Raw genomic sequence first — 27,672 nt, 5'->3', positions numbered from 1 at the left:
AAAGTAAGTAATGAAGGAAATTACAACACAGTGAATGACTTGTTATTAACTTAGTTTGTCTTCTTTTCAAACTCAGACAGTTCATAATGAAGCATTCTGTAATGATGAATCCACTTTATCATACTTTCTACCAAATTACACAATTAGAATGATTTTAAACATTTCAAAAGTTATGCTGTCTTCTCCTTAGTAATGTTCAAAAGTTGACAGGAAGCATCTTTGTAATGCTGTAAAGTTTGAGAGTTTTCTCCATTGTTATAGATATTAGAAACTGCCTCTCCATAGCACTCAACCTCTCTTTTGGCCAATATATCTGTCTCAGAACTTAAAACCTGAAATAGAGTAACACGACAAACATCAGATATCCTGTTTACATTACATAAATGTTTAAATATTTATGATATCAAAACAACAAACATCCTATTTATTCCATATGAAATTAAAATTCTCATATGACTAGTGTAAATAAAGAACAAGGTGAGTAGATATGGACGTAAGTTTATATAAATGTACACACCTCGTGAGGCATGGTTTCTTTCATCCGTCTTAAAGTGCTTACAATTGCCTTTTGAGACCGGCTTCCATTCCAGAAATATTTTTCCATATCAGCTTCACTCTTCTCAGACTCCCAAGGTTCTATTTTCTACAATGGTGGTAAAAAAATAAATAAATAAAATCTAAAAGTAAACCAATGACTTACAAATTTTCTACTATATGTTAACAGCATGTTTTCTGTAAAATAAACACTGTTAATAAGAACTGTACTTTTATTAATACATCATTTGTAATAATAAACTATACCATCAATGAAAAAAATAGGAATATAACATACCTCTACTTTAAACATAGACATCACTCAAGAGTTTCAAGTAATGAACATCCATAAGGTTCATTAAACACCATGTAATATATGTATAATGAACAGGAACCAAATGCTTTTTGTATTTTAGCCCATGTTTCACTGTCTTAGCTGAAGCCACAGCCAGCGATGTAATGCACAATAAGTTTCTTTTTTTTTATCATCTCGAGAATAAGGATAATATTTTTTGTAACTGTTTTAAAATGTCTAAAGCCCTCCAGTATATCCAACAATTTCTAGTTCCATTCCATCATTCATGTACTGCTGTATAATCAATAGGGATTAAACATGAAATCAAGTGCCATTCTATCATTCATTATGTGTCATGTAACTATGGGATATTAAGAGGTATTAATGGCTACTTTTCTATTTTGCAAATTTGTTCTATGTTATTACTTATTTCTGTCATTCAAATAGTTCATTAAATACTATGCAACAGACAACTTAATCCAACATTCTGCAAGAAGGAAAGGTTTATTGAAAATCCTAAATATTGCAGTTGTAAACATGTTGCATAAATTTAAAGAATATGACTGAAGTAACAGCAAATTCAGTTTCAAAATGAATTGTTATCACTGGTGGAGGATACAAAACATTTTGAACTGTGATCACTGATTGGTAGAGGAAACAGGAGAGTTTAAGTATTTTGCTAAATAAACTATACTGCAGTGTGCTATTACTGAAGATACATGGTCATCAAATATCTCCAGTAATGAAATGGTAAGGCTCAAAAATGGTTTTAATATAATGTATTCAACTTCTGTATAACATTAGTACCATATTATTATGAAATTCTCTCATCATAAAGATTTCATTTGTATGTAGCTAATATTAATGTGTTATCCTGAAATTCTTTAGGGTAAGATGTCATTGGGATATAATACTACTAAACAGATATTTATTGTTCAGAATTCTTTATGATAAACTTGTATGTAAATAGTATTAAAGAACAATGTGTTTTTCTGAATTATGTTAAATGTTATTAGACATAGTTTAAGGGGTAATTGGTAGTTCAAAATATTAGTAACCAAAAGTCAGTATCAGAGTTAGTTTTAAAGTAGTAGCCATTGAAATTCACAGTGGAAACAGACGTTTCTTACACCAGTTTTATGTCAATTGGGTCAACAGAAGGTAAGTAGCAGATTGTAAGGGGAAGGTACTATTGTGTATGAAAAACATATTTCATGTGTAAATAAGATTACTATAAAACACCACTGACATGTTTTACCAGTTTAATTGTAAATAAACGATTTGCAGATCATCATTCTTTCTTAATATTTTGATTATTTATAGTACTAACCCTGAAAAAGGAAAAAACATCACCTTGGGACTATCTCATTGTTTATCATAATGCAAACTGTTCAGAGTGTAAGTTTGTTTTGTAAGGTGTATATATCTTTATATAATGTTTAATTACATACAAGATGAGGAGTTGAAATATGAGGGTCAAAGGCCATGAAACCCTTGGGATCCTAATAAGGAAAATGATGTAACAGTTGATATTAGACAATTTAAGTGTCTTCATGTGTATAACTCTGTTTAATAACACAATGTAACACAAATTTTGTTCCTGGATAGTATGTGTTATTTCTTAATTGCTTATGTTGTAAAAGTACAGAAAATGGCCATTATCCCTTCAAACTTTGCTTTTGTGACCTGGATAATGAAACTTAAAAATTAACCTATTTTATATGTAAAAACAGGCACATTTTCATTTACATAAGGTCTGAATAAAACAACATATGAATCAAGATTTACATGTATTTATACTAAAGTTATACAGAAATGTTTAGAAGTGAATCGTTTTTCGAGATTTGCGACTGTAATGTAAATCACTTTCATGTATCAGCCCCCAAATAGTCTCCCATCATGTTTAATTTATACTCTACCAAGTCACAAATGCAAAATTTGAAGAGAAAAATAGGTCTTTTCCATTTACTTTAGACATAAGAAACTGGGAAATAACACTATCTGCCCAGGAACAAGAAAAAGTAAAAATTTTGTTACATAGTGTAATTAGTGTTACTTGTTATAGAATACAAGAAATAAATTTCATTCCATCTAAGAACATCTTTAAAGTCATTAAGGTCACCTTAAAATACTACTTTGTTAATATCCTTTCAAGTGCACAAAATTGTTTGTATATTTAATAAGCCAATGAAGGGATTCTATTACATGTTTATTGTGTTTGAGCACTATTTTGAGCATGTGATGTATATTTTGATGTTATATACTGGAATAATAACAGATATTAAACATTAGTATTTACTGTGTTGAAAACCACTATTAACAAAAAATGGTATCTATTAATATGTAAGTTGAACTTAAGCTATGAAATACAAAATGTAATTTAAGATTAGACTGCTAGATAAGTTTGAACTTGTTTTCATTGATTGTCAAAGATTAAATCTGAGTCTTTTATGAGAGTTATTATTTTCACTTCAGAATATACACAAATAGATGAGAATTGTATCTTCTTAACTCAATAACAGGCACAATTAACTCTTAATTCAAGGAAAATCTACATTCCAATGTCTAAGAAAATGTTAATACTTGTCTATTTCAGTAAAACCAGTGTATCTTTGTTAGAAACAATATTATAACCATACAAAAATATATTTTAATATTTGTTGTTCTGAACAAAAACTACCTCATGACATGTTTAGCTTACAAAGGAAACTTAAACCTACCATCATTGTATCCCTTAAACTCCAAATCAATGTCGCCAGAACTCTATGTTTAAAATTATGCATAGACAAAAAGAAGTTAAACTGTTGTTTACAACAAAAAATGAGGCTTGTCAACTTACCCATGACTCATAAAATAGTGCTGTCAATAAGTAGTAGGCATAGTCATAGTTCTGCTTCCGAAGGGGCACCTAGAACCAGCATTGAAAGCCTTATTCAAAAAGATTGATAATGTAAGGCTATGATTAGCATAATAACTATAGCAAAATATATTTCAACTGGATTTCTGAAATCTGAACAGAGAATAATAAAACAATATGGAGTTTCTATAATTCTTTAACTTAACAGACTTCTTCATTGATTATTGATTTGTGGATTATTTCAGGTTATTTAAATTTCTATATATAATGGTTTCTTCCTGTGTTCATAATAGTTTGATAAGGTAAACTGATAAAATTAAACTCATTGTATTACAATAAACTGATGGTATAAGCTAAGATAAAAATTAAATGTTTTGCTTAAGGATAATACATTTATGGAACAAGTTCACAAATTTAAAACTCAGTATCTTACTTAGAGATAGTAAGTTTTTTTAATGGGATAAACTGATAAACTAAAAATTGAATGTCTTACTTAAGGATAATAGATTGTTAGGGTAAATTGATAAACTAACCCTTCCCAGATGGGTCAAAGGCCATGTGATTGCATTTGTTGACTCACAATTAAATCTTTAAACATTTTATTGAACTATTAGTTTATGAATTTATGTCATTAAGTTTGGTGTGAAACTGTAGATTTATAAATAAAAGTTTCATATTATCAATTCTTTAATATTTTTAATTTAAAAGTAAATATTAAAAAACACACCTAAAGATAGATTTTTATGTGTAAGATGGCATGCTGAATGCAGTACTGATTCAAATTAAACACTTGTGATATTAAAATACAAAATCTATATCTTGGCACAGATTAGGATCTCAAATTACCAATACTGACAAGCTAGAATTTAAAATAAAATCCTTTTATTTTTATAATAGTACTGAATCAAACACAGTGTTTCAGCTCACCTTTCTCTATTTTTAGAAAGGTTCCTTATGTACATGTAATTCTATATACGACACCTGAATAACTAATGAAAAGCTCAGAATGCCCCTCTAGTGGCTTGCTAAGCCATTTTCAAATATAATGGCATCTTCTCTTTCATTTCCAACAAACCTTCATGCTGGTAAGTTAAGTCTTTAGCCTATTAAAAAATTCATTTTTTTAGACCCAAATATGGCTTAGTTACTAAAATTGATAAATTATAATGGAATTCTGTATAAAGTTATTTTAGTTTTATAATTACAATGGCTTTGCATGTTGAATAGGAAACATGCAAAAAGAATTAAGGCATAAGAAAAACAGTGAATAACAAACTACAGATGTAATATAAAGTAGTTTGTTTTACTTAATTTCACACAGAGTTACTCAATCTGCATTAGCTATTCCTAGATTAAAAGCAATAAACTTGAGGGAAAGCAAACACCACCCACCAACAACTTTTGAGCTAATGTTTTACTAACAATTACTGAGATTAACATTACATTATAAGATCCCCCACTGTTGAAAGGGCAAACATGGTTGGTGATTGGGTTCGATCCCATGTGAGTTGAGTGGCCTCACCACCAGGCTACGGATGTATAATGCTGTAACACTTGATTATATAGCAGATAACTTCATACAACATTTCATAACTAAAAACTCAGTGTTAACAATAATGGTGTAGTAGCTTAGACAGATAAAGAGTACTCAATATTACATTGATTTGTAAATGAAGGTCTTAAAATCAATGTTGTATTACTGTACATAAATACACCGAGTAATTCTGATGATATCAGTTTATTTGCCTGTACTGAACTATTGCTTCTGGAGTAAAATCTGTAGTAATGGCTATAAATATGTATGACAATAACTCTTACCTGTCTACAGTGATTGAAAGTACATCATTAGTGGGGTCATATCGGTCTGATACTAGACGAAGTAGTTTGTCTTTGGCATGGTAGTCTAGTGGCAAGACTGACAATTTTATCTGTGGCCATTACAACAAAACATTAAGGAAATATAATACAAACATGTGACATCCTGTATAGAATTGTGTTAATTACATAACATATACATAATTAAAGAATAACATGGGACCTGTTTATCAATCTGTAACATACCAACCACTATACTGAACTCTTAAAATAAAACACTCGAAACCAGCACTTATCATTCGAATATGAAACCCTCACTTAAATTAACTGTACATACCATATGTATATTACATGTACTTACCTTAAAAGTCAACCTATTCTAAAAACCAACCACATGCTACAAAAATTAAGCAGCCTTAGTAGATGTCCCTTAACTTTTGGCCATTAGTTCACCATTCCCAACATTAAATACAAAAGAGATTATACATCACCACCATCAATTTTCTTCATCTCAATGAGATCCCCCTCTAACTCTTCCTTTTTTCTTAACCCATACTCATATAAAAACCCTGCCTAACCAGGTACCATTGTAGTAGCCATTTCTCAACAATTCAATGTTCTTTCTAAGATAAAGAATTGTGTTGACTATTTTTTCAAGAACCAACCTAATATCCTATTTTCCCAACCAAGTTAACAACAACACATTGCTTGGATCTCCAAGACCTTAATACTGAAGTTCAATTACTATAATTACACACCTAAGAGCAAATTCCATGTAATGGTTACAAACTCTTGAATACATAACTGTTCCTCATATATAACAAAGACAGTTTTCTGAAGTCTCACAACAAGTAACACTATAATGTATTCTCATATAATATCAGTAACATTAATATGATAAATTACACTAGTTCACTGTTACCTAATAACAGTAATATTGATATGATAAATTACTCTAGTTCATTCCTATCTAATAACAGAAATGTTAATGTAATAAATTACACTAGTTCACTATTACCTAATAACACTAACATTAATATAAATTACACTACTTTATTCTTACCTAATAACAGTAGAGACATCAAGTCATGGCTCCTCTATCAATACATTAGTCTATTGATTATCAGTAAACATGAAACTGTTACTCTTCTATCTGTACATTAGTCTGTTGATTATCAGTAAACATGAAACTGTTACTTTTCTATCTGTACATTAGTCTGTTGATTATCAGTAAACATGAAACTGTTACTCTTCTATCTGTACATTAGTCTGTTGATTATCAGTAAACATGAAACTGTTACTTTTCCATCCATACATTAGTTTACTGGTTATCAGTAAACATGAAACTGTTACTCTTCTATCTGTACATTAGTGTGTTGATTATCAGTAAACATGAAACTGTTACTTTTCCATCCATACATTAGTTTACTGGTTATCAGTAAACATGAAACTGTTACTCTTCTATCTGTACATTAGTCTGTTGATTATCAGTAAACATGAAACTGTTACTCTTCTATCTGTACATTAGTCTGTTGATTATCAGTAAACATGAAACTGTTACTTTTCTATCCATACATTAGTCTATTGATTATCAGTAAACATGAAACAGTTACTCTTCTATCTGTACATTAGTCTGTTGATTATCAGTAAACATGAAACTGTTACTTTTCCATCCATACATTAGTCTATTGAATATCAGTAAACATGAAACTGTACTCTTCTATTGATATATTAGTCTATTGATTATCAGTGAACATGAAACTGTTACTGTTCTATTCATACATGAACCTACATTCTATTCATACAAGAACCTACTAATTATCAGTAGACATAAAATCATTAATATCCATCCAGATGTGAGCTTATACCAAAAACACAATCCAATTATTGGAATCAGTTTTAAATTCTAGCAACCATATGTACACCTACCTTTAGAGTCACAATCCTTGCCCTGGTGTCTCGAATAGATGGTCCAGAATGACAGTAATCACTTGTTATAATTTCTACTGGAAATTCTTTATCACAGATTTCATCTGTTTTCAGTTGTTTAGGCCAAGGTGTACAAAACTCTATGTACAAATAGAGAGATGTCAAAAATAAAGTATAATTTTTGAATAATAAATTAATTTACTGTAACAAATATTTTAATATAATAAACAGTGTATTTTCTCAAAACAAACTTCAATTTATTTTTCTTCAAACTGTTGTAATTTATATTCAAATTTTTTATTTTTTTGTAATATCCATAAAGCTTTGTACCCCAAAAACATCAAATAACAAATGCATAAGTGCTATTATTCCATAAAACTCAGGACTTCTTACAAAAATACAAAACATTTAAGAATAAAAGGCATTATATCTCAAGCAGAAGATCCTAATTCATAAAGACATTGATTAGTAGCAATAACAGACATTACAACTCATAAACAAGAAAGACATTACAATGGATAAAAAATGTTATCTTCTGAAACAGTCATTATCACTGTTGAAGTAAAACTGCTCATATTGTCTTGTAACTATTTAAAAACTGGTACCTCAGTAGAAAGTATGGCTTTATAAAATTACTGTAGCTCATTCATTTAAGTCTATCTAGTTTTATGACTGTCAGACACAAAACATAAGTATAGATAGCTGCTGAAAAGATTACTTAAGAAAATGTCTGAAAAACAAAGATGGCAGGTTAAGGAGAAAATCTAAATTGGTATTTACATATGTAAGAAAACACCTGGTATAATAGGACAACTTGAAGAATTATACAAGCAATATTTTGTTGTAATGGTTTTCACTGTTGGTTAGGTTCTTTTGATTTATGAAAAGTCCAGCCCACTTAATAAGGACAAAAATGTTTTATTTATTGAAGTCCTACATTTATTGTTACCAGTATTCATCAGTAGGCCTCACACCAAAATAAATTCTTTTAACAGGACTGATAGTTACTTCCTCATTTCACATATTTATTGTTTAGTAGAAACAAGCTCAGTACTTAACTACACTGAAATAACTGGCTGTCAGTTAACTAAATCACCAATAGTTTACTCATTAACTAATAAACTCAATCATAACTTTGGATAAAGTTCCACACTTCAATACCATGCCTACTGTGTTACATTAAACTTTCTTCTGAATAAACAACAATACAAATTCATCTGTGATGACGAGTAAACCCACTTGTAGAGAAATACATACATAAAAACAGCTGGTATGGGTTGAGAAAATTTTATGTAGAGGAGCGAACAATGTTTTGACCTTCTTTGGTTATCGTCAGGTTCACGAAGAAGGAAAGAGGTAACCAATAGCTGACCACATGTTTGAAGGGGGTTGTGTAATTGAGTGTAGGAATGTAGAGGGTGTGCTCAGATGTTTGATTATATTTATTAATATTGGTACAAAGGTGTTCCTTTGTATTTGTTTATTTTGGGCTTGATTTGTTGTACAAGTAAGGCTCCTTTTCAAGACACTGGATTAAACAATAGGCTGTAACACTGTCTTTCCAGTAATTGTGAAAACCTTTGGACATTACCATTATACAGGGAAAATAATAGTACATTCAGCATCCATATTTAATAATAAAGTAACTCTTGACAATTAATATTCATAAATATAGATTTTACAATAATACAAAAATTACTGAAATAAGTAAAACTGTACACTTTTACTCAACAAATAAACTCTTTTTTCACTTAGTTGTTGACCTTAAAGTCACCTAATCTTCTTGGTAGCTTGGCATGACTTAAGTAGGAAACTGTTTGGATTCAGGTGGAGGCCTCAGATAAAAAAAAACAACAAAAACAGATAGTGAAGAGATAGAGGAAGGAAGTTGATGATGGAAGAAGAGAACCGAGGTGAAGGATTCAAAAGATAAAGTATCAACTACCACAGCAGACTAAAGGGTTTCCAGGAATTGAAATTTAAAGATGGCAATAGGGGAGCAATCATAAACCTTGTTAAAGGAATCATGGAAATAAAGAAAACAAAATGACCTCAGGATGGACATTGAATTGAGTTGAAGAGAGAAAAGTGAAATCACAACATTAAAGCATGGTATAATACTTTAAAGAAAGATATTACTTAGGAAAAAGGGAGAGATAAGTAAAAATCAAGTACAGTCTACAAAGAAAGAGATAAATAAAATGTTTCTCAAAAGAGAACAAAACAAACCAATGTAAATAACTGGGAAAAAAACATTCCAGATTAGTAATGTGTGTGTGTGAACTGTTAAAGACAGGCATGTGGGAAATAACTACTGTGTGCAGAAAGGTAAGTGTATTGTTTGAAAATATAAACATCCAGCATATGAACTAGTAGTCACAAAGTCATGCATTTCCAGGTAATACCTAAATATTCAACATGTGAACTAGTAGTCACAAAGCCAAGCAGTCATGTAATACCTAAATATTCAATGTATGAAGTAATAATCATAAAGCCATGTAACACATAAATATTCAGCAGGTGAGCTAATAGTCACCGTGAATCCCTACTGAAATGGTGTGATTGTATTCATCATGATATTTTTAAGTTCTATAAAATATAGTAAGGTTGAATCTGTTAAAAGGGTTTTACAATTATGTGTATAAAAGTAGTAAGATCGAATATGTTAAAAGGTTTTTCAAGTACGTATCTATAAGTAGTAAGGTTGAATCTGTTAAAAGTTTTTTACAATTATGTGTATAAAAGTAGTAAGGTCAAATCTGTTAAAATATTTCTACAAGTATGTATCTATAAGTAGTAAGGTCGAATCTGTTAAAAGGTTTTTACAATTATATGTATGAAAGCAGTAAGGTTGAATCTGTTAAAATATTTCTACAAGTATGTATCTATAAGTAGTAAGGTCGAATCTGTTAAAAGGTTTTTACAATTATATGTATGAAAGCAGTAAGGTTGAATCTGTTAAAAGGTTTCTACAATTATGTGTATGAAAGTAGTAAGGTCGAATCTGTTAAAAGGTTTTTACAATTATATGTATGAAAGCAGTAAGGTTGAATCTGTTAAAAGGTTTCTACAATTATATGTATGAAAGCAGTAAGGTTGAATCTGTTAAAAGGTTTCTACAATTATGTGTATGAAAGCAGTAAGGTTGAATCTGTTAAAAGGTTTCTACAATTATGTGTATGAAAGTAGTAAGGTCAAATCTGTTAAAATATTTCTACAAGTATGTATCTATAAGTAGTAAGGTCGAATCTGTTAAAAGGTTTTTACAATTATGTGTATGAAAGCAGTAAGGTTGAATCTGTTAAAAGGTTTCTACAATTATGTACATAACAGTAGCAAGGTTGGATTTGTTAAAAGGTTTTGTGAAGTTTGTCTCAGATGACAACATTCTTTACTTCAAGGTAAATGTAGTAACATAATCCTTACTTTTCAGAGCAGCACAATGTTTTTCAATGGTTGGAGGTGTGAGGTGAAGGAAATTTGGTATTTTCATTAACTCAGTGTTTGCAAACTTATTGGGTGGTGCACCAGTTTTCACATAGCCTTGTAACAATGGAAGTGGAACAGTGGAAGGTTTAAAACTCTGTGCTGTTGGCCACACAGAATTCCAGTGTTGATCAAAAGTCATTCTTTTGTATCTTGGAGGTAATATCTGCAAAGAATCAAGTTGTATAACATTAATATACTCCTTCCTGGGGTTCTATAACTGGAATTATTGTTAGATTACCCACTTCTCAACCATATTTTGTTACCTGTATTGTTCTTAAATTACTTATTGTTTAATTGGAGGTTATCATTCTTCTACTATCTTTCTACTTAATTACATATATCATTAAATAATCTGCTCCTCAATAGTTTTTTGATGAATGCCAAATGTTTCCATTATTGTTTCTACTTCATTTATGTGTGCATAGTTTTATTGTGGCTGAAATTTATATTTTATCCATAAAAAAGGATTCAACGCAATAGTTCCCTTCATTTTGTTTTATGCCCAGCGAATAATTATACTCCTTGATGATGAGAAACCCATTTGAAATAAAAATGTATCTTGGAATGGCTGGTATGGTATGGTAGGATTGGCCATAACATTGCTAAAAGGGCAAGGATGTGTAGCAAAAGACTTCAATCTTGTGACCCACAGATGTTGATCCTAGTTTACTAACCACCTGATCACGCTAGGCTAAGAGATGATTCATTAATAGTTGTACTTGTGAGTATCAGTTTATTCCATTTCTTCTTATTTAGTGTGTGAGTGTGTCTGTACATTAATGAATGTAATTATGTAAACAAACATACAGAAGTCACAAGCAATGAATAATGACAAATATATGGTGAATGTATTAATGGTGGAAAAACTATTATCACAGAAAATAACAAACCAACTAAGTTGTACAATGCACTAGTATTCTGGGCATTTAAAGAATATTCAACTTTGTTTTTCTGCCTGTAATACAGTTTCAGTGTTAAGTTGTGTCTCAAAGTTCAGGCAAACTGTTTGTTTCCCCTTTAGTTTAATCAGTTTTTACAAAATGCTTGTGTCAGGAATTGTACAGACAAAACTATGCTTGTGACTGTTTATTACATCAGCCTCCACACTGTCAAGACTCTGTTTCATCACACTTGGGATCTTGGTCTTGATGGGATGGCATGAGGTATTATACCTGTTAACAGTCAGAAGGAAACTACAAATTGACATTATGATACAGAAAACACTGACTCTGATATTACCCTTCTCTCTGTTATAAAATGTACTTTTGTTGTTGAACAATTAGAATTTTGAATCATCTATAAAGAGCATACATCTCAAGTTTTATTCATTCCACTGGATGTTGTATGTTTCAATCATTGTTTAGTTACCTCATTCCACTGGATGTTTCAATCATTGTTTAGTTACCTCATTCCACTGGATGTTTCAGTTTCAATCATTGTTTTACTACCTCATCTCACCAGAAATGTTTAAGAAGCTACACTTAAACCAAGATTACTTTGTGTTGATGTATATCTTACTATTACTGAGTTAACGTTACACCTGTATTTACAGCAAGGTTACTTGATGAGGCCATAGATGACCATAATAAAGGAATGGTGTAAAATAGATTACATTGGTGAAATATAATATTTTATTGATTTTATACAAGTCAAGTCACAATTAAGATACAGATTAATAAAACAATATTATTTATTCCTTAAACACCAAATATTTATTACTATTATAATTCACTTTTACTAAAAGAACTTGCGAATAAGCAAACTAGGTTACCATCCTTGAGGTGGATTAAGCAACCACAGTATTAATAAAAAGTTATAACTTTCCTGCTCTGAAAATGTATTTCAGGTAGGTACTTACCTTCACTCACATAAACAACTTTTCTCATTTAGTGCTGCTCTCTACATGCACAAAAAAAATATATACATGCTACAAGCCTTCTATCTCCCCTCCATTAGGGTTGACTGATTCTAATGCATCTCTCTTGCAAATCATCATGCATCAACCCTTCACCAATAAGAATAGAACATAGTATGATGATGCACATGGCTCCCTCTATTCAATTCTACTGAACTATCACTTTGAGTTTTAGCAGAAACTGGTAGCACCAGTTTTCATTGAGGAGAAAAAGTGAGAAGTGTGACAGTATGTAAGTACCTATTGGAAATACATTATCAGGGTAAGAAAATTATAACTTCTGATATGGTACATTAACATCACTTACCTTAATAGCTTGAATCCCACATTAAATAGGTGAAGGAAATGGGAACAGTGTGAAAGAAAGAAAGACGTATCCAAATGACACTCCTTAATATGAGACAGTCAAATTCTAAGATCTGATGTGAGGAACTGCACCACTTCTGAACCAGGTATACTCTTTGCCCATTGTAGAAAAATGTCACATACATGGTTGTAAAACAGAGAAGTACATCCAAATAGGAGAGGATTATGGCCAGAAAGTGATCCAAACCATGCAATATTTATAAAATCAATCCCAGAAATTATATAAGTGGATAAAATGAAAAGGATGTACCCCTAAGTGTAGAACAGCTAGAGCACAATGGATCAATCACAACTTGTCAACTACATTCAAAACCTAAGACACTAGAAATCAACATCCACGAGGGGGAGTTGGATGAGGATGCTATCATCAGTAAGTCAACTACAATCCAAAACCCAGTTGCTGGGTACAGACATCCATGTAAGAGCAGAAAAGATGATTATACCATTGATAAGTTGACAGCAATTCAAAACAAGGCTAATGTGAGCCAATATCTATGTGAGAGATTGGAAAGAGGATTGCACCACCTTCATTTCAAGTTTATGAGACCAGAGGGGACTCTAGGATCCTATGACTCATGAACAGGGCACATACAAATATTATAAGTTGATGGATCAATCCAGAAACCCAACATCTGATATCAAAAAGATGTCTACATAATATAAACCATCTCTGTCAAATGTGACATTGACTGGACCCACCCTAAGTACATTAACATCTTCAGAATAAGAAACATTGAAGGACAGCAGAAAGCAATAAATTGTAATATTCTACAATTACCTTCCCCTCTACTGTTACCCACAACACTGATGGAGTATAAATGAGGGAAGAATCCATACATTTGCAATACATGTATGAGGGGTTATGTTGATTGGTTTTACCCTAAATCCAAAACCCAGGCACCAGAAACTGAAAATCATGTTAGAATAGAATGAGGGATCTGAAATGAAGTAGTGGACTGCAATTTTGACAGCTCATTCCCATTTGATTTTGTCATATTGGAGAATAACATATCATTTACAACAGTAAAGCACCACTGCCCTACTCTCAATTGCATGATTTTGTAATCGTTTCTATATTTTGTTAGTATTTCATTAATCTATTCAGGAGAATGCCTCTGTGGTCCACCATCAGGGTGGCTTGGAACTGAAAAGTGATAAGGACTCTCAAACTCCACTAGAAGAAAAGGAGAAGGGGAGGGAGGGGAGTAAAAGCTTCATGGAGAGTCCAGAGGAATAACAACACCAGTGACAGTCTATTGGATGGCCACAAAACCCTATATTTAAATGCATATTATGTTGATTAATTCAATACAAGGTATAGCAGGGATGGGTAACTATCTCCCTTCTGCTTTACCCATGAAGTCCATAGGTGAGTATGGTGCAGGACAGGCAAGCTTATGAAGAAATTCTATCACAAGTATAAACCTATAAGTGATTTTGTGGAACATCCCATCTCTGAAGAGGACATTGTGTGACCATATAATTATAATATGCAAGTTGACATGACTTGACAGTGTAGATATGAACAGTTATAGAATATTTGGTTTGGCAACACTCAACACAAAGCAAAAGATAAACAATGAACTTTAATAAAAGGAAAAGGGATGTTGAAAAGGAAAAAGAATAGAAAAAAGCAACTTATCTAATCAAAATTTCACTGAATTCTGTATTCTCAAGGTGGCTGATATGAGTATTAAAGCTTTAATTAAAATGAAGTACAGAACAATGTTTCAACCTTCTTAGGTTAGGTCACCTTCAGGTTAACTCTCGCAAACTTTCTTTGTTAGTCTGACAATGACCTAAGAAGGTCGAAACATTGGTCTGTATTTCATTTTAATTAAAATTCTAATACACATACTAGACGTCTTGAGAATACATTTTTTACTTCTAGTGGGTTTCTCATCATCACGAATTACCTCACTGAAATCTGATATTGTAGAATGGCTACAAGTCAATCTAATAATCCAAAGAGGAAGGAAACAGCAATCCAATGCAAATAGTGAGAGAAATATCATGGGTAGTCTGGTCCAAATGTCCTACTGAAGAAGTAGTTCCAAAAGACAAAGAAGATGAAATGCCAGTGAAAAGTTGAGGTGTTGAATTGGGTGAGAAAACCCTTGGAACAAAGCATGGGAAGAAGATGTTAAAGAAGAAACCAATCAGATGAAGAGCTAAACCAAACTGGAAAAATAAGGAGGAGAAAGAATATAAACAGACAACAGATGCCAGGGTAGAAAAAGATGGGAACAGACACCACAGAAGGAAGATGCAAAATAGAGAAGTATGTCCAGATCAGGACAAGGACAGAAGTGTGAAATGGAAGAAAGGAAAAGTGGCTAAATAATAGAGGTATCCTCATAAACAACTGAAGTGTAAGGGAAGAAGAACAATCTAGAGAAAGGGAAAGATATGTTGAAGGATAGAAAGTATGTAAAACACTGATAGCAAATAAACAGACCACCAACATCCACAGGTGAATAGGAGAATGAATGAAAGGTGAAACAAGGAGCACTGGGAGAGTGTTCCAATATAAGCAAAGTGATGCACTGCAGGACCACACTAATATTCCCTTCTGGAAAGAAAGTCTGCCATGGCATGTGCCAAACTAGAAAGGAGCACATCAACATATAAGAAAGGGAAATATTTGTGGGACCAAAAAAATAAAGGGAAGGGACAGAAGACAAAGAACAGTGGGTTGATAAGAGGAAATCCTTGGATCCAGAAATCACTGAAAGAAAAATTCCATTTGTATAGAGAAACTACCATGTAGGGAGTGTGAATAAAACAAGCCAGAAAAGTGACTAAGCATTGGGAGATAACCTCACCAATGACTAGAGGAAAACCAGACAAGGAGGTCTGGAGTAAACACTGGTGACTGAGGGTGGCAGAAAAGGAAGCAAGACAGAGGAAAAGGTAATTGAGGACAAAAATGGGGCTAGAGAAGCCAAGGAAACTTCAGCTGAAATGGCCAGGAAAGAGCTATTAGAAAAACTGAACAAGGAATGTCAAGGGTGATGGAAGTTATCCTGAGAAGAAGATTGACAAATGTGTAGGTCCAGTTCTGGCTGAAAACACTGATAAAGAAAGCAAGAAGAACCAGAGACCAAAACCAGGGCAATTTGTGGTGAAGAGACATAGCAAAAGACTCAATGTGAGGAGTATCCCATTAAAGTCAAAGCCACTGGAAAAAAAAAGGATTGAAAGACCACTCCATCAAGTAAATGTTGTGTAGATAAGAATCTGATACACAAAAAGAGCAAAAGCATCCAGAACATGACATGAAATGATAAGAAAGTTGAGCATGTGGGCCCAAAAAGATCTAATGTATGAATACAGAGAGATAGAGAACAGATGTCACCATGGTGATTGGGAAAAGCATACACTGAAGAAAAGTCAGAAGCTCTAGAATGTTGACAGGATAAGACCACTTGACCACAGACCAAAAACCCAAATATTCCAGTTGATCAACCCATGCCCCAATCCCATAATGGATGTATCCATGTAATGTGGAAAACTGCACAAGGAGGAAGAAGCAGATTACCTAGCAACATGCGAGTCATATCTAATCATCAACAAGGGTAGATGGAAAAGTAATAAGAGCTGACAAAGGATCTTTGTGAAATTCCGTTGGTTGATAAAAAGACCACAAAAGAGCTCACATAAGCTTCACCTAATGGGCTAAGGCTACCATGAAAAATCACATCCCTAAAAGCAATGAAACTTCATGATGAGTAATCAAACTGAAAACTTATCAAAGGTCTCACAGTAATGATTAACAGTCCAGTTCAGCCACCTTGAGGAGCAGCTGGTAAGGATAACAAGTAAACTCTTGTTTAAAACGAGCAAACAGTAGCCTATCATTAAAAGAAAGAGGAAAGCACAATCCATTAACATGTAAGTAAAGAATGAATGTTCTGAATGTCTGATAAAATGTAGAGGGCCAAAGCTAGTCTGAAGGGCAATGTGCAAAACAAACAAATCCCTCCATGGAGAATAAACCAAAAAAGAGGTCATGAGTGATGAAATACAGGAATGTGCAAATAAACATTCACAACATTCCTCTTTGTCATCAATAAACCTGAAGTAAAAGCCCACCAAAGGGTGGGAAACAATTCCAAGGTAAAACAGGGCAGATTAAAAACTATAAAGAGGTGGGACAAACCTAGTACAGGCCACCAGTCTCTGGCTTGGAGCAAGGATAACAAACAAATACCTTGGAAGAAAAGCCTGAAGAAAGATTATGAAAAGGTGCAAGGTACTGTACAGACAGAAAATCTTCTACTGCTTCAGAGAGATATAGGCTGATGGCAGGATACCAAGTCATTGGGGAAAGAGAAGGATACCATGGTAAAGGAAGTGGGAAAAGGAACTGGATGACAAATCCCTCTGATAAAACCCATGAAACCGTAGTGAAAGACTGCCAAAGTGTTACAATATATTATAGTAAAGCTCCCACTGGACCAGAATCCTTTGGTTAGTCTCTGGTATTGTTGGTAACATGCTCATCAATGTGGAATAAACCAATGAGATAAGAAAGTGGAACAAGGACTGGTAAAGACCAGTACAAGAAAGGAGTAAGAGCTGTCGTGGCTCCAACTGTGAGAAACATGAAACCAAAGAGGAAACAGTCGAGTGTTGATACACAGATTACACATGTGATTCCAAAGTCACAGATACATGATCAAAAACATATCACCTAAGAAAATACAGAAATCCTGAAAAGAAAGAGCCAGCAAAAGCACCTTGAAAAAGGTTGCATCATGGTCCAGAAAATCACAACTACCATGAAACCATGTGTGTAAATTGAGAGCCAAAGATAACAAATGAGCCAACATGGAAGTAATAAGGAATCATAGAACAGGAAATTGGATAAAACATAACATATCCAAAACAATCATGTAGAAAAATACCATATTAGGTCTAGTTGATTCTGTAGAAAGGGCAGGGAAAAACACAACAAAATTTAAGTGGAAACATGAATTCACTTTAGAAATACATAAAGCAAACAAAATTGTTAAATATGAGAGTGTGAGAAAAATAAAAGACTCATAAATTAAGGTCAAAGAGGTCTTCAATATAAAGAAAATAATAATGAATAAATCCACCTTTAACAATTAAACTATTAAAGCCATGATTTACATGAACAGCACCAAAAGGAAAAATGTCTAAACTCAACTACTTTCAAATTAGAAGTGATAGTTTTGTAGTATTGAATAGAGGGAACCACATTTATGAGGGATCTTGCACTCTTATTAGTGGAGGGTTTAAGCATGATGATTTGCACAAGAGATGTATTGGAATTTGTTAGTTCCAATGGAAGGAAGACAGAAGTCTTGTAGTATGTATACCTTTGTTGTTTTTTTTACATATAGAGAGCAACACTGAACAAGAATAGCTATTTATGTGACCTGAGATAATGCACCGTATTGGAAAAAACTACATTAGTAACTATTAGAAAAAAAAATAAAAGTAAAGAGAAATGTGTAACAATATATCTATTAAATTACAATTATTATAACTAGTGCCAATGATGTCCAAATACAAGGGTCTAAAATTACTTTTGTGGGAGTTTCAGTTTTCTACTCTGATTATTTATACTACAAATAGTGCTAGCTTTATGTACAATATTTAATCCTTTGTACAACATTTACTATAATTCAGTTATCAGCATGAAGTATTCTTGATAAACCAGATACTTGAGACATGGTGTAAAACTTCCAAACCCTGATCTTGGCCTAAAAATGACAAATCAGCAACTGTAGCCTGCATTAAAATGCACAGCAAGAACTCACATGTGACCCCCACAGAAATTGCTCTTCTCAGGTACCCAGAATAAGGATTCCAGTGTAAGACGTACAGAGATATCTAGAAGAAAAGTTACAGTGTAAGATCCATAAAAATATCCAGAAGAAGGGTTACAGTATAAGATACATAAAAATATCCAGAAGGGTTACAATGCAAAATCCATGGAAATATCCAGAAGGGTTATAGTGTAAGATCTATAGAAATATCCAGAAGGGTTGCAATGTAAAATCCATAGTAATATCCAGAAGGGTTATAGAATAACATACATGGAGATATCCAGAAGGGTTACAATAAAAGATACATAGAGATACCCATAAGAAAGGTTAAAGTAGAAAAATCCAAATTTTCAAAATACAGTTGTGACATGTTCCATCTCAGGCCTACAACTTGTCTAAAATGTGATCTGTGAGCCTTACACAAGAGTAACAATGACAGAACAGCATGATAACTGAACATAGAAAAATCACTTATAAGGAACAGCATGGCAAAACCCAAGGTTACACATCATGATCACAAACTGTGAAGCTTTTCACTGAAGTCATAAAAGGACAACATGAAATACATAACCTGACTTTGGCATCATCATAGAGATGGCTCTATGCATTGTACTGTTTTTCTTTAGGGTAATATAGAAATGCTCATGATATTTAAAAGAAATTATTAAAGTCACTAATGTAGGTTTGAAAACTTAAAATTAATGACACAAAAATAAGATACAGTAAAAAAGGAAAATAAAACTACCTCTAAAGATCCATGTGCAAAAACCAATAATAAAAAAAAAAAAAAAGTAGTAGCCATCTGGACATTGACAAGCGTCAAATCTGAAACAAAATACAAAGCAACTTACCAAAAACGTGTGTGTGTGTGTGAAGTGAAAACAAGTATACATATCACTCTCTTCATACTAAAATCTTGGACAAAAAAAGCAATAAGAGAGTTTCAAGTTAGAAGTTTCTGATGAACACAAGTTGGGGAATAAGTAAGGAAGTCATGGAAACAGAGAATAAGAAAGCCATGGTGGTAATGGACTATTTTACAAATTAGAAAGAAGTACTATTCCCAACTAGAAAGAAAAATTTCTATCAAGGAAGTTAGTTAGTTAAACTTGTTTCAAGATTTGACATGTTCACAGAAATTACTCAGTTCAGCTTTACTCAACTAACACCACATGAAAAATGACTTAACACTTTTATACTAAACTACTATGTCTACACTGGTGAATAAAACAATAAACAATTTTCGTACTTAACCAACTAATTCACTAATTAAAGATATTTTTACTGAAAGACCCTTGGTTGAAAATGTATACACAACCATCATTTATACGATTTACTGCTTTGCTTTACTAATGACAACAACAGTATTCAACCATATTTCCTCAGTGTTTCTCTTGTAAATATTCACAGTGAGTGACCTATAATGCTATGGACAACTGTTCTTTGTTTTTGGATCTAGTTTTCATAATAAAGTCTTTCACATGTCTATTCCAGTCTGTTATCTACTGTATGACTTGTGATTTTTGTAACTTTTTAGATACATAAGACAGTTCATAAAGTTTGTGACAGGTTTTGTACACACAGAAGATGTTAATAATTGTAATATCAATACATCACCTTACCTTATTTTTTTCTCTCTGGGCAAACACAATCTTTAACATCTCAAACTAGTTGTTTTGGTCTTCTTCTGTTGAATATACTTCATGTTAACATGAATAAAAATACCCTATTCAGAGCCTAGGAAACCTATTCCCAACAGGGTTAACAGAATACTTACTTCATTCAATGCTTCCTTTTGATTCAACATTTTACACATTACTGACACTAAATATTAACCTATGACCTTCATTCTTTTATAACCAGTAGTTTAGTGGGTGTAAAATAAATATGTATTGTATTTTCTTCTTGTTTAAAATTACATTACTGTACTACTTTACATCCATTTACATTTATTTTATTCATTTAATATGATGCACAAATTTGTTTTCTAACCTCGTTTGTCTAGTTCATAAAATCAGGATTTTACAAAAATTAATGTATATTTAATGCAATGTATGTATATCCCATTTCTTCATTCTGCTATTTCAATTTGCAGTTGTTTGTCATTAATTTGATAATTATTTTATGCACTAACAACTGAAAGCCCTTAGCTTGAAATGTTATATTTTCAAAACAAACTTATGTTGTTTTTCTTTCAATGACATTAATTTTTGATGAGCAACAATTTTTTTCAGTTATTCTGGTGAAATTAATTAAAGATATGTAGTTTTATGCAAGTTTCAAACAAGGTACTTAGTCACCTGCACAATCCTTAATTCAATCTGTACATTTCCATAATTTGCCATTAAACAAAAATTGAACCATAAATTACACTATGTAACAAAATTTTTACTTTTTCTTGTTCCTAGGTAGAAAGTGTTATTTGCCCATTGCTTATGCCTAAAGTAAATGGAAAAGACCTATTTTTTTTCAAACTTTGCTTTTGTGACCTGGAAGAACATAACTAAAACATGATGGGAGACTATATTTTGGGGCCGATACGTGAAAGTGATTTAAATTACAGTCGCAAATCTCGAAAAACAACTCGCTTCTAAACATTTTTGTACAACTTTAGTATAAATACATGTAAATCTTGATTCATATGTTGTTTTATTCAGACCTTACTTAAATGAAAATGAGCACAACATATATAACTACAAAATGAAACAAGTTCTTTCAGTGATATATAACAAAAATAAATGCTCATACACCTCTGTTCAGTTTCACATAAAGTGCAACTCTACATTAAAGTTCATTAAAACTGAGAATCCTGTATATTGTTTTTTTTTTCTCCACAAAGATTTCACATCATAATGATAATGCAACTTGTAAAATGCTATGTCACCACATTGCTTTAACTATTTTGTAATTACTGTTGGATGTTTATTTTTTTACCTGATAGAATTTTTAAAAGCCACACATAAAACATATTGTGCACATCTTAACAATAGAAAATTTATAATTCTTTCTCCTTGCTTAATAGATTTACATTTATGTATAGCTTACAGTCACATATTGCACAATATTACTTGATGCAGAAAACAATCTAAATGAAGAAAGAAACAAATGTATTTCACATTAACTAAAATGAAATTCTAACCACAGTTACCTCTGTCTTCACACCACCCCTCTGTCTGCCTTTCTGATTCTGATGGCCTTTATTCAGTAAATCAAGTTTTCTGAACTCTTCATCTTTGTTTAAAAAGAAAAATGAAATGAACATGATCAAATATACACACATTTATTATAAGGCATATTAAAGTTAACATGTTCCTATACTATAACCATAACAGCTTTTCCTGACTTGTGATGTCTTCTATATACACAATTTTTCTTACCACTAGCTCTATTGCTCCCACCTACCCCTCATGTTTATGTGTAGTATGGCTGCACTGTTACATGCAACAGCCTTCCATTACCATGAGTACAACACACAAACCTAGTGAAGCTGATTCCCTCTATATTGTAGAATACTTTCACCACTTTTAAGATTAGTCAAAAGGATGAATAAGAAGTGTAAGAGGAGATAAATATCTATCAAAATATGTTTTCAGCACAGGAAAATGTTGATTTCCAGTAGTATGATATCTGTTTTCCCAAAATAGTAAGAATCCTACAGTGAATGCAGGGGAGACCAATGCAAAAGTCATTTGGATGAGGATTATTTGAAATGCATCCAAAGATAATCCATGTAGTGTGATACCCAAATGTACAGGGTCATGGGATACTACAACCAATCTGTATCAGATATACTTTTTGTCCATTGTAAAGAGAGTACATTGCAGTATCAAGGCTAGTGTACATAAAAACGACTGCACAGGTTAAGAAGAAATATCATGTGAAAGGAGGTAAAGTATCATGTCCAAATAATGAAGGAACATCCGACTGATTAGTTGGTTTTCTTCACGACCTGTTTCACTTTGTAATGTGATCTTAAGAGATCTTTCATTTCTATGTAATGACTTTCACAATATCTTGATCTCTGCAACTCAGTGTACATTACTTAGATCGATGTAAGTAGGCAGCATAGTAAGTTCAATTAATCCCAATCAACCAAAGCACTTACATGAATATAAATAAAACTAAGGTGTACAATATAAGGGTATGTGACAATCTGAAAGCTAGAGTAGTGTATATATGTATTTTTATTTCATATAGCTCAAAATATAGATTTAAAATTTGATAACTTCTGATTGAATAGATGCAACCCCTGAGGCACTTCACTAACTAGTTTTTCTCCAACTCTTACTAATATGGTTTTCTTAAACAACACTCTTTTTGATACCTATGAAAAATTATTTTAAAAATTTAAGTACAAGTATACATTTATCCATATACATTCTTTATACAGCATATTAATAAGGTATGTTTTACCTTTGATGAATCTACGTTAACTTTCTTTTAATGTCATATTTCACTTTAATCTTATGACTGGTATGGGGACCTATACCTCCATCCTAATGTTTGTGATATAGTGATTTCTCTCTTATTCTTAATTATGGTAGATATTTGTTCATAATTTGTGCAGTTTTCTTTCAATTTTCAAGTTTAGTTATATATTTGCTTTAAATATTTGAGCTTCATCAGCCTACTACTGTATATTAATTATTTTAATGTAAAGAAAGTGACATGAGGTTCCCCTCGTGGTGATGTAGGGATACTAAGTTCATGAGTGATTAATTAAAACAAATGCTATGTTGTTAGTCATGTGATATGTAATGAGATGGTCTGGCAAAGAAATAGAATGCCTAGAACCTGAAGTGAGATTCAAGAGAAATTAAAATAGATAGTTGTAAGATATATTTTCTAATTAAAGGGACACATTATTGCAATTTATTGTAATACTGAGATATGTCTAATCCTGTTTTTGTGTAATCTTAAAAATTATGTTTTTAGTTCTTTTTTCCCTAATTCATTATTATTACTAGCTGATATGGTTTAATATGATAACATTGCATATTGAACATTTACGATTGAGATTTTTAGTTACAAAGTTTCTGGCCAGGGATTACTTATCAATTGTTAATAGTAATTTGAAAAACTTGTATTCTTCATTTAACAGATTTGTAATTTATCTTACCTTGGTAGTAACATGGTAGTCTGATATTTTGCAGTTTACTGATTCCCTGGAGTATCCACTTGTTCACTCCATAATTCATATGTAAACAGGTATTCTCAAGATGGCTGGTATGGGTATTAGCACTTTAATTAAAATAAAGTACAGAATAACGTTTTGACCTACTTCATGTTAAAATGTTGTTCTGTACTTTATTTTAATTAAAGTGCTAATACCCATACCAGCCATCTTGAGAATATATTTTTATTTCAAGTGGGTTTCTTGTCATCATGAAAATATTTAAGCATTTTAAGATAAAAGTATGTGTAATAACTCTTTATACTCATATGTAAATGGATATAGCATATTTTCATGCCAGAACATTTGTTAGATTAATTTTATTCTACAAAAACAGCTTCATAAAGTATAAAGTAATAGTGAACATAAACGTGATAATAATGGAACTACTATTCAAAATATTATTTACACACTGAACAAATATGCTTGCTTGCATGTTTATAGGTATTAACATTTTGCAGAACATCCCAAAGCTCAGTCATGAAATAGTTTTTCAAGACAATATGGTTGGGCATTTAAATCTCAAACTGACAACTTATTTTTGAATATTGACTAATATTTTCTTTCTTATGTTTTTTTCTAATTCTGTGAGTAACAATACACAAACATGAATTGATTGACTGTGTAAGGAACTATGACTGGCAGAGAAAATCATACTATTTTTTCTCTTCATTTTCTCTTAACTAGGTTAGGTTATTTTGGTTTGCTTATGTTAGCTTTGGATATGGTAAACTAGGTTTTGTTTTTCAATAAGGATTCGTTTTTTAATCAAGAATTCCGAAGGACTGGAAACCTAGTTATATTATCTTGGTAATAACTAATATTACTACAAGGGCTGAGTCATTAAGTGAATAGTACTAGTTTGTATAGAACTCTCTACTTTAGTAGTTATTGTATTCTGCACTTACCTTCAAATGAAGAACTAAGCGTGGTCTGAGAAAGATGTTTTGACAAAGAAATAGGCAGTCCGTCAGCTAGAAATTCATACATAAGTATATTTTCAGTTCTCTTTGGTAAAAGAAAAACTTTACAAATTGGATATCTCACAAAACAAGTGAAAGCTGACATATTTGCTTACAGAGCCCTCTTACCGTTAACCAAAAATCAAAGCTAACAAACTGCTACAACCACATTGCTATAAAATGTAACTGAGCGGTTCGTCTCAAATCTTCAAATTTATATTTTTAAATTGATGAAAACGTTTTAAATAATTCTATGCCATATAACAAAGTTTCGCGCTTTAGAAATGTTTGTTCCTTTGTTTTTGAATTTCGCGCAAAGCTACATGAGGGCTATCTCAGCTAGCTGTCCCTAATTTAGCAATGTAAGACTAGAGGGAAGGGAACTGGTCATCACCACCCACTGCCAACTCTTGGGCTACTCTTTTACCAACAAATATTGGGATTGACCGTTACATTATAACGCCTCCACGGCTTAAAGGGTGAGCATGTTTGGTGCGACGGGGATTCGAACCCGCGACCCTCGGATAATGAGTCGAACAGCTCAACCCACCTGGCCATACCAGGCCATATTAGGTAATAGAAATAAAGTTCCGAAGAAATGCAATTAATGAACAGTGGTATATTTACGTAGAAGCTAGAAGGGGCTCAGCCCCAGGGTCCATTTATAATTTTATTATATAAATTATATGGGATGTAGGGCCCACAAAAATTATTAGTCCCTGGGCCCGCACAACTTTAAATCCGCCACTGTTATTAAATACATTTGGTCTTTGGTAAAAATGTGTATGAGCATATACTGGAAACAAGTAAAATATTGATCAACCAGTTAATTACTGAAGATCTCCATCCAATAGCATGCTTATAAGAACGAAACGGCTTCTAATACGAAAAGTTTCATTTCCTCATAAAATAATGTACTCATACTCATCTGAGAAGTGCAGTGTGTAAGCTCTTATCAGCTTAGATACAAATCACTTCGCAAATGAGCATTTTGTGGTTCCAGTTATAAAATGTAGTTTGAAGTAGTCTTAAAGGTAAACAAACAACTTATTTCTTTTTCTAGTATTATTTAAAGTCATGATAATTTTTTGTTAAAATAATTTTTAAAACAAGCATGTAATAGAATTATTCCCAATAACAGTACAATTGCCCCCCAATGGCACAGCGATATGTTTGTGATCTCACACCCGTAGAAACCGGGTTTCGATACTCGTGGTGGGCAGAGCTTAGACAGTCCATTGAGTAGCTTTGTGCTTAATTCCAAAGAAACAGTATAATTCGACCTGGAAAAATTATGAACCTTCATGTGATTAGAGTCACAGATACTTTTGCTGATTTTTTGTTTTGTGTGAAAGTGAATAAACTGAACAAACTTTTGATGAAACACATAAAAATAAATTAAAACGCGTATCCAAAGCAATGCAACAGTTAGTCTTGCAGTATTCCTTCTCGTAAGATAGGTTAGGTCAGCATTAAACGTTAAATGGATTATAAAAGGTCGTTTTTCTTTCAGTAAAAAGTGGAAGCGACTGATGCAAAAAAAACTTAAGATACTCATTGAAATATCCTTTGGAAATGGAGACGTCGTCAAACAAAAGTCTGAGGTGGATAGAACGAATTAATATTTGACACGTATTGCCGCCAAAAGGTGGTGGAAACTAAATAATCAATTAATTAAAAAAGAAAAAACAACAACAAATACTATTATAGATGGTAGGAGACATGTTATACCATATTAATAATTTCCTTTCTGTCTTAGTTTTTGAAATACATTCTGATATTTAAGGCCTACAGTGTATGCCATCTTCCCAAATGGTTATCTAAGTAACAAAGGTTTCATGAATATCACAAAAAATCTAAAAAATATCCATTAGATACCTAGTTATCTCTCTGTTAAATTTCTTTCAGATTTAGGGTAAATCTTATAAATCTAAGAAGTTTATTCACAAAACGTTTATGTATAAAAATTGCTTCTTCAATACAAACAGGATTTGAGGGAAAATAATCTCTTTCATAATTAAAAATTCAGTGAACTTGTTAAAATCTTCGTCACCTTTTTAAGTCAAAATGCTAGTACAAAAGTTGTAAAATGCTTTCGCCTATCTATTATGTCCACCACGAGGAACTGAATCCTGAAATGTAACTTTATATAAGCCAGCAAACTTACCGCTATCCTAACTTGAGACTGCTTTGAATCTTTTTGCAATTAATTTAACCGTAAAAATCTAAACTCCTCAAGAGCGTATGTAGCTCTTGTTTTTGACTCCAGAACACATTATTAAATAAAGCTTTTTTATTTCCAATAATCATCAAACACTAAATAATAACATCAACTCCTCTCTGTTGTCATTGACGCAACAATTCTGTATTTTCAATGCTTTTTATCAATAATAATTATTATTTGAAATATGCAGTATTTATACCTTTATTTAAGCTTTTCTTTATAATGTTTTCTTTTAAAAACACTATTAATTAAACGTGTATGCCGCACGTTCTATCACACATTCCATTATATTGTTATCGTTTGCATCTGTAC

At 32.0% G+C, this 27,672-nt stretch overlaps 2 protein-coding genes across 3 annotated transcripts in view; one reads left to right on the top strand and one right to left on the bottom strand.

Annotated features, from left to right (window-relative positions):
• Nucleotides 1-3,675, top strand: part of LOC143253572 (golgin subfamily A member 7-like) — a 44,723-nt gene extending 41,048 nt beyond the window's left edge. For both annotated transcript variants that reach the window (XR_013029706.1, XR_013029704.1), the window contains one exon: nt 2,153-3,675. The gene's annotated coding sequence lies outside the window, so the exon portion shown is untranslated. The remainder of the gene's footprint in view (nt 1-2,152) is intronic.
• On the bottom strand, nt 99-25,279 carry mRpS35 (mitochondrial ribosomal protein S35). Its single transcript, XM_076507652.1, has 9 exons — nt 25,083-25,279; nt 22,150-22,232; nt 10,857-11,082; nt 7,431-7,570; nt 5,505-5,614; nt 4,220; nt 3,669-3,737; nt 518-643; nt 99-332 (listed from the first exon to the last, which is right to left on the bottom strand). Exons 1-9 carry the CDS (start codon nt 25,240-25,242, stop codon nt 171-173), a joined length of 1,077 nt encoding a protein of 358 aa, XP_076363767.1. The 5' UTR covers nt 25,243-25,279; the 3' UTR covers nt 99-170.
• Nucleotides 25,280-27,672: the final 2,393 nt, after the last annotated feature.

The sequence above is a fragment of the Tachypleus tridentatus genome, chromosome 6 (genome assembly GCF_004210375.1).
Source record: "Tachypleus tridentatus isolate NWPU-2018 chromosome 6, ASM421037v1, whole genome shotgun sequence".
Classification (NCBI taxonomy): domain Eukaryota; kingdom Metazoa; phylum Arthropoda; class Merostomata; order Xiphosura; family Limulidae; genus Tachypleus; species Tachypleus tridentatus.
This window is presented reverse-complemented; position numbering and strand designations above follow the sequence as displayed.

Excerpts from the sequence above, each read along its gene's own strand:
- mRpS35 (XM_076507652.1), bottom strand. The coding sequence starts at position 25,242 with ATGTCAGCTTTCACTTGTTTTGTGAGATATCCAATTTGTAAAGTTTTT. Across the intron at positions 22,233-25,082 it reads GCTTAGTTCTTCATTTGAAG|ATGAAGAGTTCAGAAAACTT; the intron begins GTAAGTGCAGAA and ends TTTTAAACAAAG. Across the intron at positions 5,615-7,430 it reads CAAGGATTGTGACTCTAAAG|ATAAAATTGTCAGTCTTGCC; the intron begins GTAGGTGTACAT and ends TAATGGCCACAG.